General features: G+C 33.9%; 2 protein-coding genes across 2 annotated transcripts; both read left to right on the top strand.

Moving 5' to 3' along the window:
* Positions 1–1453: 1453 nt before the first annotated feature.
* LOC108485305 (uncharacterized) lies at positions 1454–2368 on the top strand. The gene is made up of 2 exons (XM_017789126.1): positions 1454–1811; positions 1884–2368. The coding sequence occupies exons 1-2, from the start codon at positions 1454–1456 to the stop codon at positions 2366–2368; spliced, it is 843 nt and encodes a 280-aa protein (XP_017644615.1).
* A 668-nt stretch (positions 2369–3036) lies between these two features.
* Positions 3037–3738, top strand: LOC108485304 (uncharacterized). The gene is made up of 2 exons (XM_017789125.1): positions 3037–3272; positions 3360–3738. Exons 1-2 carry the CDS (start codon positions 3037–3039, stop codon positions 3736–3738), a joined length of 615 nt encoding a protein of 204 aa, XP_017644614.1.
* Positions 3739–19628: the final 15890 nt, after the last annotated feature.

Raw genomic sequence — 19628 nt, 5'->3', positions numbered from 1 at the left:
AGCCGAATATTAAACCTTACGCCCTGGCTATTTGATAGATGCCTATTTTCAATGTTGCCCTTCAAAAAGGGGAAGGATATAGAATCTTATGAATTCTGCCTGTCGCCCTTTTGGTTAAGAATCTATAACATTCCTATAGAACTTATGAATAGTCAAATGGCTTTAGATGTTGGGAATGCTATAGGGGAGCTAGTGGCAATCGATTAGAAGGATCGATATGGAGAGTGGACATAATTTATGAGGATTAAAGTCAAGATCAATATTTTAAAAACCTTGCGGAGGGTTGTGAGAGTTGTTGACAAAGATGGATTGGAAAAGATAAGGTTAATAAAGTATTAAAGGCTTCCATATTTTTGCTATGTCTGTGGGATGATAAGTCATACCATTAAAACTTGCAAAAACAACAAGGAGGGTGTTGGGCTGAATGACTCAAACCTTTAGTATGGAAGCCAGATGCGGGCACCTATCATGACTCCAAACCAAGAAAGGGGCTTGAGAAGAAAGAGGTGGAAATGGTTACATCAAATGCTCGAGCGAATAAAGAGAAAGACAAGAGTCAAACTAATTCGAGGGAAGAGAGTGAGCAACATGGAAATAAGGTGAAGGAGAAGGTTTGTGAAGAGGAGTCAATGTCCACCTCTCCTTTGGAAAGAATAGTCCATAAGACCATGAGGGATGGAATGGGAAGGTTCAAGAGTAAATGAGAAAGACACAGGGGACCAAACGGCGAAAACAAGGATGAGAGCCTAGTTAGATTCATTAAGAGGAAGCTGTTAGAAAATGTTTCACCCTTTAAGGTGGTAGCTGGGGACCAGCCCTACCAAGAGCAATGAAAATTCTTAGCTGGAACTGTCATGGGGTTGGGAACCTGGTGACAGTTCGTGAATTGAAGCAACTCCTTGTTGCAAATGTTCCTGATATTATTATTATTTGTGAAACTAAATTTCATTCTAATGGATTTCGTTGTATTCACATTATTTACAGAATGGAGGGTCGTTTAGTAGTTAGTTCGGAGGGGAAAAGTGGAGGGTTGGCTTTGCTGTGGAGGGAGGGCATGAAAGTTTCAGTGCAAAACTACTATAAACATCTTATTGACTCGCTGGTTAGCGTGGATAATGGTGAGATGTTTAGGTTCACTGGCTTTTATGGCCAGATCGATCCAAGCTTAAGGCAACAATCTTAGGATATGTTGAGAAGGGTGAAGAGTACAGTTAATGAAGGTTGGATCCTGGGACGTGACTTTAATGACATATTGAATAACTCAGAGAAGAAGAGAGGTCGCAGAACACCTAAGACCCTGATGGATGATTTTTACGATATTCTAGAGGAGTTAAACCTGACCGATGTTAAAATATGGAACGACTGGTTCATGTAAACTAACAACAGAGAAGTAACTAGGCTTGTAAAAGAGAGGCTGGATAGATTTATTATCTCCGATGTTATTATGGAAAAAATGTCATTTCTTACTTTACATATTGTTCGCCAATCAAAATCTGATCATGAGGCTATCTTAATGGATACGAATAGGAGTAAGCCAAAAGAGAAGAATATTGATCATACGGCTTGGTTTAGATATGACATTTGTTGGGCGAAGGAGCAAAAGGCTAGAGATATCATCACTAGTATTTGGTCCAATGAAGAGTGCAATTTGATAGAGAATATGGAGCTGATTCGAGACAAGCTGGGCCTGTGGCAATACCAGTGTTATAGAAGGATGAAGAATAATATTAAAGGGCTGGAAAAAGAGATCAGCAAGCTTATGGATGGTCCTACGAATGAGAGGTCTATGAGCCTTCTTAAGAGTGCTCGGGGTAAGCTAGGCCACTTATATGATGTGGAGGAAAAATATTGGGCACTTAGGGCACGGTCCTAATGGTTGACAGAAGGTGATAGGAACACCTGCTATTTCCATATTCAGGCTTCGATCCATAGAAAAAAGAATAGCATTGAGAGACTTAAAGATGCACATGGCGACTGGCATGAAGACAAAAAGGAGATTTGCCTCATTGCTTGGAATTATTTTAATGATCTATTCAAGACCTCTATTAATTTGGATGTTGAGAGTGATTTACATTATGCTCTTGAATGCATTAATGAGGATATGAACAGGAGGTTGAACAGAGAGTTTACTGATGAGGAAATCTTAATGGCTTTTAAACAGATGGATCTGTGTAAGGCCCCGGGGATTGATGGGCTTTCGGGGAGCATTTTCAAGGAACATTGGCCTATAGTGGGTGAAGATGTTCTAAGCTTGTGTCATGATATCCTCAAGGGCAATAAGAGTGCTGAGTGTATTAATGAAACACCCCTAAGATTAAGAACCCCTGTGAAATGGCTAACTTTCATCCAATCAGTCTTTGCAGGGTGATCTACAAGATTGTTTCAAAGACTCTTGCTAATCGGCTTAAAAAGGTTCTTCCCCTATGCATCAGCCAAAATTAGAGTGCCTTTGTTCCCAACCAGATGATCCATGACAACGTTTTAGTTGCCCATAAGCTCATGCACTATCTTCGTAGCTCCAAAAATGGTCCGAACAAGGGTTGTGTGATCAAGCTCGATATAAGCAAAGCTGACGACCGGGTGGAGTGGAGTTTTCTTGATAAAGTGATGATGAAAATGGGTATTAATAAAATTATGGATTGTGTTTGCAGTGTTTGATATAGAGTTAAATCTAATATGACTCTGTCCGACATCATTATCCCGAAAAGGGGTCTCCGACAAGGGGACCTATTATCCCCTTATTTCTTTCTCTTCTGCATGGATGCCCTATCTCACATGCTGATTAATGCCTAAGAGACTAATAATATTAAAGGAATTCGGTCTAGTAAGGAAGGTCCGAGAATTAATCACCTCTTTTTTGCTAACGATGCTCTTTTGTTTATCAGGAACAAATGAAGTGAAGTGGAGGCATTTACAAAAATTTTGGAATCATTTGAGAGGATGTCTGGCCAAAGCATCAACTTGGACAAGTCAATGGTTTAATTCAGTCTGAAAACTCACATTCCTCAACGCAAGACTTTAAATGGTTTGCTTAAGATGAAAGCGGTGACTAGCCTTGATGGTTACCTTATTCTGCCCATCCTGATTGGTAAAAAGAAGTTAGCAGCTTCCCAAAGAATTTTAGATAGTGCTACTAATAGGATTGGTAGCTGGTATAAAAGATTATTGTCTAACGGTGGGAAGGAGATTTTCATCAAGTCAATCTTTCAATCAATTCCTACTTACGCGTTCTCGATTTTCTTTGTTCCTAACGGCGTTATGGAGGAGCTTCAGTCTATGATTTGTCGTGTGTGGTGGGGGAAAAGATAAGAACTGAGGTTGGCATATGTTATCTTGGGACCATATATGTTTCCTTAAAGGGATGGGGGCCTCAGGTTCAGGGATTTAAGGCTCTTTAACATGGCTTTGTTAGGCAGGCAAGTGTGGCGTCTTATTAGCTGTAAAGACACGTTATGCTTCAGAGTTTTGAGTGCTAAATATTTCCCGGATAGGGATGTTTTTCATCCTAAGCATATTGATAAGCCCACTTTTACTTGGCAAAGCATTGCTAAAGCTGCTAGGTTTCTATACGAGGGATCTAGCTGGAATGTAGGTAGAGGAAGCAAGATCGATATTTGGCACGACAATTGGGGTTTTGAAGGGATTTCGAGTGATTCAATTGGGCTTAACAAGAGGGAGGTCCAAGAGGAAAAAGTGAGTGATCTGTTGAACAATGAGACGGATGGCTGGAATGAGTGAAGGGTAATAGAGATCTACGGTGAAGATTTGAGGGACCAAATATGCAAAATCCCCATTCTTCATAATGGCCCTGACGACTACCGTATTTGGTTCCATAATCCCCTTGGCTATTATTCGACTAAGTCAGCTTATTCCTGGTTGACTCTTAAGCATAAGGGGCTCGGCCCTCATTGGTTTTTCTAGAAGTTTACGTAGAAGTTACAAACTCTCCCAAAAATTAAGATTTTCTGCTAGCATCTGGGGCACGACATCTTGCCTACGTACGAAAATATTTTCGGCATTCGAAGAAAGGTCAACGGTAATTGTCCGAGATGTGGGATTAGTATGGAGACCCTACTTCATGCGATGAAAGACTGCCCAATGGCAAGGGCGGTGCTGGCTTATAGAGGTTTCAATAATAATTTGCTTGAGGGATGCTACGGTTGGTGTGTGGATTGGCTTGAAGATGTGGCTCGTACGTTAGATAAGAAGGCATTTTTTGATTTCATTATAGTGCTTTGGAATATCTGGAATAGCTGGAACAATAAAGTTTTTCGTGATGTGGAGGAGGAGGCCAAAGTGACTTGGGAAAGTGCTACTGTGCTAAGCCAAGATTTTTGCATTTTTAATTTCCTGGAAAAACCGATGCTTCCAAAATCAGCTATGGAGAAAGGTTAGAAGAAGCCTAGACAGGGGGTCATTAAGATAAATTTTGACGCTACTACGAACGGAAGGAAGATGAGTTTTGGGCTTGTAGCGAGGGATCATGATGGCTTTGTTCTTAGTGGTAGGGTAGGTGTCTTGGAGAGGAACGTACAAGCCAAATGGGTTGAGTTGCATGCGTTGGAAGAAAGTTTTAGTTTTGCACGGAAAAAAATTTGGCTTAAGCTGGAATTTGAGTCTGACTGCGTCAGCTTGGTAAATCAGCTTAATAGGACGAATGCTGACTTTTCAACCATGGGCTACCATATTCGAGAAAGTCTTAAAATGTTCAATCCATGTTTTAACTTTAGTTTTGCTTGGGCCCCGCGTTATTGTAATAAACCTACTGATTATCTTTGTAAATAGGCTACTGTTAAGAATTGCACTAAGGATTTTGATATGGATTATCCTTTGGAAATCCATGATATTATTTTAAGTGATGCAATAAATTGAGGTTGACTTTTGGGTCTTTTTCTATCAAAAAAAGACTATCCCAGTTTCAAAAATATAAAAATAATTCAAAACGGGACTTGATTTCATACTTTTTCAAGCTTGGTAAGTTGTCTTCCTCTGTCCTAGGGTTTCCATTGAAATTTTGTGAAAGATGATATGAAATTAGATGAATATTTCTTTTTATTTAATTTCCATATTTTAATTTTAGTGATTTCCAATTTAGTCCCTTGCCTTTTCTAATTTTTCCATGGATGTGTCATTAAAATATCTACTAACTACACTTCAATAGTCTAATTTCCACATAAGGACCTTAAGTTTTGAATTCTATAGCTAATTGATACCTATAGCTACTAGAATCCAACTTTTACATTTTATGCAATTTAGTCCTTTACCTAATTAACCACACAATCGATAAAATTTTCATATCAAAATTTTCATATGACCTTCCTATCATGATGCCAACCATAAAATAAAATGGAATTATTTTTATTTTTAAATCGAATTTGTGGTCCTAAAACCACTGTTTCGACCTCATCAAAATTGGACTGTTACAACTCTCCTCCATTAGAAATTTTCATCCTTTAAAATTCTTACCAGAAAAGAGATTAGGGTATTGCTTCCTCATAGTATCCTCCAGCTCCCAGGTAGCTTCCTCTAATCCGTGATGCTGCCAAAGAACTTTTACCAATGCCACATTTTTATTTGTTAGCTCTTTCGTCTCATATGCTAGTATTTTAATTGGTTCCTCATTGTAAGTCATATCAGGTTGAATCTCAACTTCTGTTGGAGTAATAAAGTGTGAAGGATCCGATCAATATCGTCTTAACATGGACACATGAAACACATTATGAATTTTATCAAGATCCTGTGGTAATGCTAACTGATATGAAACAGGCTCAATTCTTTCAATGATCTCATATGACTCGATGAACCGTGGACTCAGGTTTCCTTTATGTCCAAACTGGAGAACTTTCTTCCAAGGTGACACATTCAAGAATACTTTTTCACCGACTTGAAATTCTATTTCTTTTTGTTTCAAATTAGTGTAGGACTTTTGACAGTTTGAGGCCGCTTTCAAACTGTGTCTAATTATCTTCACCTTTCCTTCAGTCTCTTGGATCATGTCAACTCCATGTCTCATTTTCTCACTTAATTCTGTCCAGTACAATGGAGTTCTACATTTGTGACCGTATTGAGCTTCATGTGCCATTTTAATACTGGATTGATAACTATTACTGTAAGCAAATTCAATCAAAGGCCAGTATTTTTCCCTGTTACCTCCAAATTTAAGTACACAACACCGAAGCATGCCTTTTAAAATTTGTACCACACGTTCAGATTGTCCATCTGTTTGAGGATGAAATGCAATACTAAAGTGTAAACGAGTGCACAGTGCTTCGTGAAACTTACTCCAAAATCGAGTTGTAAATCGAGGGTCCCTATCTGAGATAGTGGAGATTGTAACAACCCTTACCCGTATCCGAGGCCGGGCTAAGGTACGAGGCGTTACCAGACAAACATACAAACATTAAACTAAAATACGAGCCATAAAATTTTATTCATATTTCAAAACGTTCATTCTCTTACACATAGTCCCTTATTTGAGTCTACGGAGCCCAAAACATACTTTAGAAAGGGTTTGGGACTAAACTGAGAACTTACGAAAATCTTGGAAATTTCATGCTTCAAGGCTCCACACGCCCGTGTCCCAAAGTCGTGTTCCATACACGGTGAGACACATGGTCGTGTCTCACTGTGTGGAATATACCTAGGCTATTTTCCAAGCTTTGGTCAACCTTGATCTCTTACACACTTATACAAAATCAAAAGCATATAACATGGTATTCACTTAATGATTAAACATCCTCAATTAAACCACAAACATAGCATTTGTATGTCATCATACATGTGTCTCTCATACTCATTTTACCTTGTTTATTATAGTACCACTTATACATTTATACCAAGATTATCATCTTACCAAATATCTTCAGCTTAATCATCAAGCATTCATATTTGAAGCTAGATCATATCTTTATAAAATACCACGATTCAGATGTGCAGAATAACATGTTTGCCTGAAACATTTCAATTCAATTCCATACCCAACAAGCATTACATTGAGACTAGTCATATATATATATATATATATATATACACATACATGTCATGATACATAACATTCACTTTTTGTTTTCTTATAAACACATATCATTTATTTCATTATATCAATATTTCATATACCATAGTTTCCATGTATTCCACTTATATTTATTTTCCTCCTCCTCCTCTGCATTCCACATCCTTAATGTATATAGCATTCTTGTAAGTACGATTTCACAATGTACAAATAAATGTTCACATCAAACTGTCCACACGAGTCATAGTCACTTAATTATTTATAATTCGAGCTACAAAGCTCAAAATTAAGATCCGTAAATTTTCCCTGAAACTAGACTCACATATTGTTCCATCATAAAATTTTCATAATTTTTGGTTTAGCCAATTAGTACAGTTTATTCATTAAAATTTCCCTGTTTCACTTTCTCGACAGTTCGACCTCTCTTCACTAAAAATAATTATCTCACCGTATGAACTCGGATAATGTTCTTGTTGATTTATCTTGAAAATAGACTCATTATGAATTTTAAAATATAATTTTAGCCTCTAATTATTTTTATCCAAATATTTGTGATTTTCCAAAGTCGAACAGGGATCACGTAATCATTCGAATCATCGAAAACATAAATATCTCAATATATAGAACTCCTTTGCTTTCTATGTTTCTTTTATATGAAAATAGACTCATTAAGATTTAATTTGATATCTCATTCAGTCTCTTATTAAATTTATATCATTTTTGGTGATTTTTCAAAATCACATCACTGCTACTGTCCAAAACAGTTTTATTGCTAATTCACTCTTTCACACTTTCTTTGTATTAACCTCATTTTAACATACATATCACAAATCATTTTCACCACATTTCATACATCACAAGTATAGGCCCATGATCACAAGGTCACCATAAAATCATCCTCATGTATAACTTACTTGTTTATAACCTTACCACATCCTGGTCACTTAATGAACACATCATTCACATAACCAAGTTCCTACACATATTCATCACAAAACTCACAAAGCAATACATAGAGAGTCTCCCGTTGAACACTTCGGATCAATCCTCGATACTTGGTGGTTTCAGCACATAGCTCCACCCATCATATAGTTCGACTCTCTTGTACACATGGTGAACACTTAGTACCACCCTTGTGACCTAGCCAGTTTATCTCGTAGCTCTCTTGTCTACATGGTGTCCTTCACTTGGAACCACGCATGCGACCTAGCTACATATATCCCGTAGCTCTCTTGTCTACATGGTGTACACATAGTATCACCCATGCGACCTAGCTACATCATAATGTCTTGTAGCTCTCTTGTACACATGATGTGCACTCAAGACTATACATGTAACCTAGCTACATACCATCAGATCATCCAATCTTTCCGAAGGTTCAACCGGATTTCTCTCTTTTCCAACAATTTCACCAATCAAGTAATTATCCACAAACATATTTCCAATATTTTTATAAAATATCATAATACAAGTAATAGTGATGTATTACTTACATATAAACTTACATCTCATTTAATATCAACGCAATAACATTAAATTACACATTGTCTTATTAAAATCATATGAACTTACAATTTCCCATAATATTCATAATCATAGAAATCACATTTATGTATGATAATTCAATGCACTTCATGTACCATAGACATATTTTTAAATCAATTCATAAACTTGGCACCATAATCATTTAATTTAACATAATTCAATTAATTCACTAAATTTAACTTTCAAATATAAATTACAGACATTATTGTTGTATTATTATCATATACCAACTTACATACTTTCAACACCTCGGAGATCATAGTAAATATATCAATTTTACATTGAAACATGCATAAATTAATGCTTATTATACATATGAACTTACCTTGATATTAAAACGGCCATTTTACCAACTTTCCCAATTTTCGATTTTCTCTCATTCTAGGTTCAAATCTCGTTTCCGGGATCTAAAACATCATATTTTACTTATTTAATTAATGTACTATTCAAAACAGTCCTTAACTCAAACTTTGGAAAAATTACAATTTTGCCCTAAACTTTTGCATATTTACACTTTTTCCCTAGGCTCGGAATTAAACTTCATCCCTTATTCTTATGTTTTATGACATGATGATCACTTTTCCCTTCTATGGCAACATCAAATTCTCACTCTAACATATACTTATGACTATTAGGTATGTTTACCGATTAAGCCCTTTTGCTCGTTTTCACTTAAAACCGAGTAGCACAAGTTGTCTAACATACTTTAAAACCTCATATTGTATCATAAAACACCAGAATACACAAATTTTACCTATGGGTATTTTTCCAAATATGAACCCTAGGTTGAATTATTGATAGCATAAGCTAAATCAAGTTACCGGGACTCTAAAAACGTAAAGAACTTGAAAAACGGGGTTAGAACGGACTTACAATTGAGCTTGGGAAGCTTGAAAACCCTAGCCATGGAGTCTCCCTTGGTATACACGTCCATGGTGAAGAAGATGAGCAAAATTGGCTTTTAATTTTGTATTTTAATTCATTTTACCCCTAAATGACCAAAATACCCTTACTACTAAACTTTCCAAAAATTCCATCCATGTCCAATTTTTGTCCATAACTTAGAAACTGGTCAAATTTCTATTTAAGACCTCCTAATTAATATTTCAAATCAATTTCATACTAGAAACTTCTAGAATGCAAGTTTTGCAACTTCTTCAATTTAGTCCCTAACTTCGAATTAAGCACTTTATGCATAGAATTTCTTCACGAAATTTTCACACAATCATGCAATCATATCATAGACCTAAAAATAATCATAAAATAATTATTTATATCTCAGATTTTGTGGTCCTGAAACCTCTGTTCCAACTAGACCCAATTTTGGGCTATTACAGAGATTGTCACTCCATGTAGCCTTACAATCTCAAAGACATATAATTCAGCCAATCTATCCAATGAAAAATCCATACATCTTGGGATAAAGTGTGCAACTATATTAAACGATCGAAAATTACCCATATAGCATATTTCTTTTTCAGTGTAGAAGGTAATCCCGTTATAAAGTCCATGGTAACTCTTTCCTATTTCCACTCCGGTATTGTAACCGGCTGCAATAATCCCGAAGGTACTTGATGTTTGGCCTTTACTTGTTGACATATCAATCATTTTGATACAAATTCTGAAATATCCCATTTCATTCTCGGCCACTAGTACATCTTTTCAAGTCACTATACATCTTATTACTACCAGGATGGATAGACATGTTGCCATTATGAGTTTCATTCAAAATCTTTTGTACTAGTTCTGAACCTTTCGGTACACATACTTTGTCTCTGAATAGTAAACAATCATCGGTCTCAATCTAAAGTTCTGAGTCAGGAGTCGATTTACTTTGTATCTGTTTCGTTTGCAACCTATCATAATTTTTTGAGCTTCATAGATCTGTTGCATAAATGTCTGCCTAACTTTTAACTCAGCTATGAGTGAACCATCATCAGATAAAAATAATTGGGTGCTCAGTGCCAGTAAGGCAAACAAGGATTTTCGGCTCAAGGCATATGCCACTACATTAGCTTTCCTTGGATGGTAATCAATAACGAGATCATAATCTTTCAATAATTCCAGCCATAGCTCTGATACCACTAAATATAACACTCCAAACCCGTATTCATCATTGAAACAGGGTTTCAAAGTATTACCGGAACATTCAAAATATTTTTCAATTAATTTACATAAATTACTATTCACTTACTAAGATCATACATATTGTCCCTTATATGGACCTTCTAGGTCCAAAACAAGTGTGGGAATCAAATCAAGACTTAATAGGGAACTCAAGGAATTTTTTGCAAAATTTCAAAAATTTTCCTAGGTGCAGGGCTCACATGCCCCTGTGGTCTGGCCGTGTACTACATACGCCCGTGTCCCTAACCTGTGTAACTCTCTTACTTTTAAGGCATAAAGAAATTGAAGTCACATGGCCAAGTCACATGCCCGTGTGCTAGGCCATGTGGCAAAATTTTATTTTCAAAATTTAGGTGCAATTTTCACGTGGCCGTGTAACACGCTCGTGTCCAAGGTTGTGTCAACCACATGGCTGAGACACACGCCGGTGTCTTGGCTCATGTGCCCAATTATGAGCATTCTAATTCTCATTTTTAAGATGCAAGGGACACACTACCGGACCACATGCCCATGGGACAAGCCGTGTGTCACATACGGCCAAGACACATGCCCGTCTCTCTACCAGTGTGGACAAAATAAGGCCATTTCCTAGCCTCATTTGTCACCCAAAAGTTACCATTTTCCTGCACTAAAACTCACAAACATATATCCACCAATCCAACATCATATTCACAAGAAATTTAACATCAATCATATAGTATTATCTCATGCATCAATAGATATAATCTTAGTCATGTCATAAACTTATATGCTAACACAATTTCATCAAACCAACACATAATAAGCACTTATGTGATTATCAAAACATCACTTTAAAATAGCCAAACTTATACCATCATTAGCCACTACAATGGCTAGGTTACAAAACAACCAATACATGCCATTATACCAAAATGAGAATGTGGATAGTGTGATGACTGCTCCGACCGACTTCCAACCTTCACGAGCTTTGAGCACTATAAACCAGGGAAAAATAACGCTGTAAGTATTTTATGCTTAGTAAGTTTGTATAATGGGAAATAAACTTACCGATCTTATTTATTAACACAAGTACAAATAAATACATATTCCATCAATTTTGGGTAAGTTACCTAAACACATACACTTATTTAAAAAAGTTAGTCACATAATCTCACATGAATATCAAGTAAACACAGATGAGCTCATCACATTACAAACTTCCATTAATTTCACCTTTCCCCTCTTCAAGAGTATTTTCCATCGAACTACTGAAATCTCGATGGATGTTCGGGTAATATACACATTTACAAAAGTACCCATTAGGGTACATAATAAAAAGGCAGTCTCTTGAGTCATACATTTTATAGTAGGATTGCTAGACCAGGCTAAATCCTATCAGTAGCATATGCTCCAAAGAGCTTAATATGGATTACCTGTCCCGGCTAAATCCAATTTATAACCTAAACTCAAGAGGGCTTACATTAGAATTACCTGTCTGAGCTAAATTCTATTTGCAACATATGCACTATTATTCTGAACCCATCGAAATTCAACATTCCACTGGAACATGATAATTTATCCGTATTACACAACTTAAGACTATTTCATTAGGTATATATCATCTCACACAAATCAACTCAATCATACAATTCAATTCAAGCATAATAACATACATTTTTAAGTTACACGAACTTACCTTGAAAATGGTTTGTTTTTGAATTTCAACTAATCCGAAACATTTTGCTTTCCTCGATCTAGTTCCGTAGTTGGTCTTTTCGGATCTATATGGATAAATTTAACTATTAACCTATCACATTTCATATACATTCGCATTCTATTGCATCCTAGGCAAAATTACCATTTCACCCCTATCCTTTTCAAAAATTTTGATTTTGTCCCTAGGCTCAAAAAATGAAATTCATGAAATTTAACCCTCTTTCTGAGCCTACCCAAAATTAATAAACAATATTTACAGCACACATTTTTCTCAAATTTTAGAATTTTCCATGGGTTTTTACCAGTTCTCATTTTAGTCCTTAAGTCAAGTTTTCATCAAAAATTACTTTGTAAAAGTTGTTTATCTATGAATAACTAAATTTCTAATTTTTAGAATATACATGCATGACCCAAATTTCATACCTTGATAACTTATCAAATTAATCCCCCAAATAGAGAGATTAGGCTATCCAAGTTTCAAGAATATAAAAACCATTAAAAACGTGACTCGATTTCATACCTTTTCAAGCTTGGTAAGTTGTCTTCCTCTCTCCTAGGGTTTCCATAGAAATTCTGGGGAAGATGATATGAATTTAGATGAATATTTCTTTTTATTTAATTTCCATCTTTTAATTTTAGTGATTTCCAATTTAGTCCCTTGCCTTTTCTAATTTTTCCATGGATGAGTCATTAAAATATCTACAAACTACTCTTCAATGGTCTAACTACCATATAAGGACCTTAAGTTTTGAATTCTATAGCTATTTGATACCTATAGCTACTAGAATCCAACTTTTGCATTTTATGCAATTTAGTCCTTTACCTAATTAACCACACAATCAATAAAATTTTCATATGGCTTTCTATCGTGATGCCAACCATATAATAAAATAGAATTATTTTTATGTTTAACTCGGATTTATAGTCTAAAAACCACTGTTCCGACCCTATCGAAATTGGGTTGTTACATGTGTAGTACACAGCCTAACCACACAGCTGTGTCCCTAGACCACATGGGCGTGTGAGCCCTGCACTTTGGAATTTTTTTTTTGAAATGTCGTAAAAAATTTATGAGTTTCTGACTAAGTCCTGACTTGATTCTAATGCTCGTATGGACCTCGAGGATTTAATTAAGAGAAATTTTGAATTATCTCGGCAACAAATAGTAATCTACGTAAATTATTTGTAAAATGTTCTGAATGTTTCGGTAATACTCTGAGACCCTGTTCCGACGACGGATACGGGTTAGGGGTGTTACATATATTATCCAATGTTTATCTAGTTAACCTAACCATGTCAGCAGTAATTTATCTTTAATAACCTGCTGCATTTTGTCAATACACAGCCCATATAAAACATGAAATACCATTGAAAAAGAAAAGTAGAATAATTTAACATAAATTGTGACCATTAATAGAAATTAAAGGGTTTAGAAAAGTAATCCCGAGCCTAAAAGATTTTGTAACACCCCCTAACCCTAAACCGTCGCTAAAATAGGGTTACGGAGCATTACCAGACCTATCGGACAATTCACATAAAATACCTATGTTCAACCCATCTAAACACATTTAAATATGCTCAAAACTTGCTAAATTTAGACATTTTATATATTATCCAATGCTCAATTCCAATCACTTATCATATATTATCAATATGACTCAAATTAATACTAAATTAGTTAAGTCCTATTATATACCATTACCAAGCTTAATTCTACTTATTTCATCAATACATTAACAATCCAAAATGACACATACATAAAACATTCTAGGTACATGCCATTACCAACTATTAACACGCTTTACCTCATTGAATTCGGGATCGGCCTGGGATGCTGATTCAACTATTAACAACCGTATGCTGAGTATGAACTCAGTGGTATTTCTATAATCCGAACACTTAATAAAATGAAAATATAACAAACACTTAAAAATCATATGTCATATACAATTGTATAATTATTCAATTCATAGATAAATCATTTATAACTCATTCGATTTTTCTCATCTATTAACCCAATTAGTTTTCGAAAATAAATTCACAATCATTTAAATAATAATATTTTCCATTCATATGTCTCATTTACACTTCTGTTCACTATTTAATATCAGTAAATAATTTTCTGTATAGATCAATTTTTTAGTTTCATTCAGTAACATTCAATCATTCAATAACAATTAGTTGTTCAATAATATTCAGTCACTCTTTAACAGTCAGTTATTCAGTAACTATAAATTATTCAATAACAATCAATTATTCAGTAGTAGTCAGTTATCCAGTAACAATTAGTTATTCAGTAGCAGTCAGTTATTCAGTACCTTTATTTACCCCTATTAACATGACTCGGACTCAGACGGATACACGGATCCAACCCACACACTGGGATAACATACAGTTTTCATCGGCCGAATAAATACATCGTAATGGTAATAAAGATATGATAATAGTAGTAGTAGCGATTACGAGTACCTCATCGAACAAATCCTAACGATAATAGTAATAAAGAAGGTACGGAGTACCTCTTCAAACAAATCCTAATAGTGTGATGAAGGCAAAACTTATAGTGTCTCATCGACACAAATTCGAGGTCAAAAAAATTTATTCCCATTAAGGTTTAAGGTTTATTCATTGATTGAATAATTGTGTGAAAATTTCGTGAAGAAATTTTATATATAAGTGCCTAATTTGATAATTAGGACTAAATTGTAAATTAGCAAAATGTGTGTTCTAGATAATAACGAGAATTCAATTGAAATGGGTTCTTAAATTGGAGGTCCTTATTTAGTAATTAGACCATTATATTTAAGTTTGGACAAAAATGGGCAAGAATAGGACAAATTTGAAAGAAAAGCCTTTAAGGGCATTTTGGTCATTTAGTAATTAAAAGAATTAAAAAGGGAAAATAAAGCCAAAATATGTCCATCTTCTTCATGGAGGCTGAATATAGCATGGGGGAAGCCATGGTTAGGGTTTACAAGCTTTCCAAGCTCAATAGTAAGTCCGTTCTAGCCTCGTTTTTAATGTTCTTTACATTTTTGGAGTCCTGGTAACTTGATTTAGCTTATTCTAGCAATAATTCATGCTAGGGTTCATATTTGGAAAAATACCCATAGGTTAAATGTGTTTATTTTGATGTTTTATGGTAGAATATGAAGCTTGAAATTTTGTTAAACAACTTTTGCTAAGCGATTAGTAAAACGACATAATCAGTAAAAATACCTAATGTTCATAAGTACATAATAGAGTGAGAATTTGATGTTACCATAGAAGGAAAAAATGTTCAGCGTGTCATAAAACATAAGAAAAATGGATAAATTTTAATTTCTGAGCCTAAGGGCAAAATTGTAATTCTGCAAAGGTTTAGGGGCAAAATTGTAATTTTTCCAAAGTTTGAGTTAGGGAATGTTTTGAATAGTACATTAATTAAATAAGTTAAATATGATGTTTTAGATCCCGGAAAGTGAGATTTGGACTTAGAACGAGAGAAAAACTGAAAACTGGGAAAGTTGGTAAAATGATCGTTTTGGTATCGAGGTAAGTTCATATGTTTAATAAGAATTTAATTATGCATATTTGAATGATAAATTGATATTTTGGTCATAAATACTTTAGTATTGAGTTTCAAATATAATGATTAATGTTCGATAATAATTCGATATTGGAAAGAGAACTTGTATAATTTATATGTAAGACCATATTTTGTATTATGGCTTTGTATGATAACAAGAAAGTATTGACTAGCATAGTTTGATGAGAATAAGTTAAGTTGATGATATGATGAGATTGAGTATGTAAGCATGTAGGTTGAGTAGCATTTTATTATTATGCAATTATTGTTATTAGTATTGTTATTATTGAATTATGCGACTAACCTTGAAAATTTGAGCAAGTATGTATCAGCTGTGACTTCAAAAAGCATTGATATCTCAAAGTCCATGGTTGTACCATGGCAATTAAGGAAGAATTGACGGAAAATTTCATGTTCATAACACGGCATTTAAGGAGGAATTGACAGTTAAGGATACCATGTAAGACCTTGTCAATACATGGCATTGGTAAGGAAAGGATCCCGTGTAAGACTATGTCAAGACATGGCATCGGTATTGATTAAGGACTCCATGTAAGACCACATCAAGATGTGGCATTGGCACTAGGACAAGGATACCATGTAAGACCATGTTTGGAACGTGGCATTTGGTAAGACAAGGATACCATGTAAGACCATGTTTGGAACATGGCATTTGGTAAGATAAGGGCATCATGTAAAACCATGCCAAGGCATGGCATTGATAAGTTCTATAAGGAAAGGAAATCATGTAAGACCATGTAAAGACATGGCATTGATGACTTACTATAAGGCAAAGGTCCTATGTAAGACCATGCCAAGGCATGGCATTGGTGAGTTCATAAGGCAAGGATACCAAGTAAGACCATATCAAGACATGGCAATGGTAAGTTCAAAAAGGAAAAAGGTGAGAACATGAAGAAAGAGTACATGTATGCATTTAAGGCTTATTTAATATTGAGATTGTAAGTAATTGAGATTATCAAGTATTAAGTAAGTGATGAGTTTTGAGTTATGCTTGTGACACTTTATGACATGATTGTCAATATGCCTATATTATGAAAGAGTACTCATGTGTTGAGTGAGGTGTTGCAGGTATGTAAGCAAGCTATTAAGTAAGGTGCCTTTTGTGTTCTGAGCCTTTGGTAAGGTTACCGATGAGTAAGATGGGAAAGTAAGAACTAAACATTATTTAAGCAAATTATGACAGCATAGTAGTAAGCTAAATTGATTGCTAATGCTTATTATTTTACATGTGAACTTACTAAACTTTATAAGCTTACTTCTTTCACTTTTCCATGTTTCAGAGTACTTAGAAGCAAGTTCGGGTTGGAGGTCGTCGGAGATCACTTCACACTATCGACTATCAAGTTACCAAATGGGTATTTTCGTTTACAAATGTTATAGTTTATGGCATGTATAAGGACTTAGCCATTTTGTGTGTATGTCCTTATGATATGGATAAATAATGGTATGTAAATATTTGATAATGATTAGCTATTGAAATGGCTAATGAAGAACATGTTTCAGTGTTATGTATGCCTAAATGATAGTTAATACAAAGAAATCATGAAAAAGTGAATTAGCATTAAAATTGTATTGAACAGTAGCATTGATGTGATCTTGAAAAATCACCAAGAATAGTAGAAATCAAATTAGGTGATGAATGAGATATAAAATTAAAACTTATTAATTCTATTTTTTATATGAAATAAACATAGTAAGCAAAAGAAGTGTATATTAAGAGATATTTGAATTTTAGTGAGACAGGGTCAGAGTAATTTCTAAATCCTCTATTCTGACTTTATAAATTCACTAAAAATTGTACAAAAATAATTAGGAGTTATAGTTTATATTTATAGATTCCTTAGTGAATCTACTTTCAAGATAAATAAATGGAATGGTTATTTGAATTCTGTAAAGGGAGAAAATTGATTCGTAGTGAGGAGAGGTTAGAGTAGTCGAATAGTGCAATAGGGGAAATTTTAACTAATAAACTGTACTAATTGGCTACACCAAAAATTCAGGGAAAAAATTAGTAAGAAGATATATGAGTCTAGTTTTAGGGAAAATTCATGAATTTAAATTTTGAGTTTTATGACTCGAGTTATGATTTATTAAGTGACTATGACACAGGTGGGCAGTTTTATAAGGAATAATGAAATAAATTGTTTTGATTTGTCTAAGTATTCGGAAAATTTTTAATGTTCTCGGTTTGGTCCCGAACCATTTCAATTGCACGTTTTAGGGTCTCGAGGGCCATTTTTAGGGACATAGTGAATGAATGTAAATAAATTAATTGTAAAAGCAAATTTTATGCCCCGAATTAGTAAGTTAAGTCAGGTAACGCCTCGTGCTCGACTCCGGCGACGGTCTCGGGTAAGGGGTGTTACAAACCCTCGTCGACATTGCCTTTTTCTTGCTTACCCGAGATTTTCGGCACAATGTTAGCTACGGAAATTAAAACAATTAAAAATTCATCAATATACAATTTCATTTTATTTATTCCAACTTCAACTCAATATTTACATAACTTCTAATTTAATCTCAATTCAAACTAACTTGTTTTCTTTACAATTTATTCTCTATTTTTCACTCAACTATCACTTAAAACCAAATTTCAACTCTCTAATTTCTCCATAAATCCCTAATTTCAAAGTTCTTTCAATTTAGCCCCTAAAGCATAAAACTTATGAATTACTTTACAGTTCAATCCTTATTTCACTTCTAACTTGAATTTCTATCAATTTAATCCCTAATTCATCATTTTTTTCAATATGAACCATATTTAGAAATCTAATAACTTTCAAAATATCAACTTAATTTCATCAGAACATTATTCCAAAACTTCTAAAACATCAAAATTAAGTAAAAATGGCTAAATTAACTTACCTGTTAAACTTCCAAACCTTCAAACCCTAATTCTCCCTTTTTCTTTTCTTTCTCCTTTCTTTCTTTCCTTCCCCTGCTTTTCGTTTGCCTATTATGTTTCTTTTCTTTGTTTCATTTCTTTTTTTCTTTCTTTATTTACTATATATATAATATAATAATAACAATAAAACATCTATATTAAAATCTATTTAATAACAAATATGTATTTAACACTTGTATGCATATATATTATTACACTTGTACCAAATTATTTTTATACACTTGTCTTTCTTTTATTTATTTTATTTATTTCATATAAAAATCTATTTACTTAAATAAAAGCAATTAAATAAAATATACTACAATTGTACAAATATATGTATTACATTTGTATATTTTATTTACCATACATTTGTCTTTATTTAATTTATTTCATAATATTTAATAATAACAATATCATTAATACTTACTTAAATAATAAGTAAATACATACATATATTACAAATGTATGTATGACCTTTATTACACATGTATTTTATTTTATGACACACTTGTCACAATTTAATTTATTTATCATATAAATATCTTATAATATAATTATAATAAATTAATTTAATATCGTTTATTACTAATAAATATATATATTATAATTAAAATCTAAGTAAAATTTTAGATTTTTACTTTATATGCCGCCTCCCTTATGCTAAATGGCATAATTGCCATTTTGGTCCTTTTATTTTCTTTTAATCTATAATTAAACTTTCACACTTTATTCAATTTAATCCTTTTATCCAATTATCCTTAATTAAGCTAAATTCACTTAATTAAACT

Source organism: Gossypium arboreum, chromosome 6, assembly GCF_025698485.1.
Source record: "Gossypium arboreum isolate Shixiya-1 chromosome 6, ASM2569848v2, whole genome shotgun sequence".
Lineage (NCBI taxonomy): Eukaryota > Viridiplantae > Streptophyta > Magnoliopsida > Malvales > Malvaceae > Gossypium > Gossypium arboreum.
This window is presented reverse-complemented; position numbering and strand designations above follow the sequence as displayed.

Excerpts from the sequence above, each read along its gene's own strand:
- LOC108485305 (XM_017789126.1), top strand. The coding sequence starts at position 1,454 with ATGTCATTTCTTACTTTACATATTGTTCGCCAATCAAAATCTGATCAT. Across the intron at positions 1,812-1,883 it reads CCTTCTTAAGAGTGCTCGGG|AAGGTGATAGGAACACCTGC; the intron begins GTAAGCTAGGCC and ends AATGGTTGACAG.
- LOC108485304 (XM_017789125.1), top strand. The coding sequence starts at position 3,037 with ATGAAAGCGGTGACTAGCCTTGATGGTTACCTTATTCTGCCCATCCTG. Across the intron at positions 3,273-3,359 it reads GGCGTTATGGAGGAGCTTCA|GGATGGGGGCCTCAGGTTCA; the intron begins GTCTATGATTTG and ends GTTTCCTTAAAG.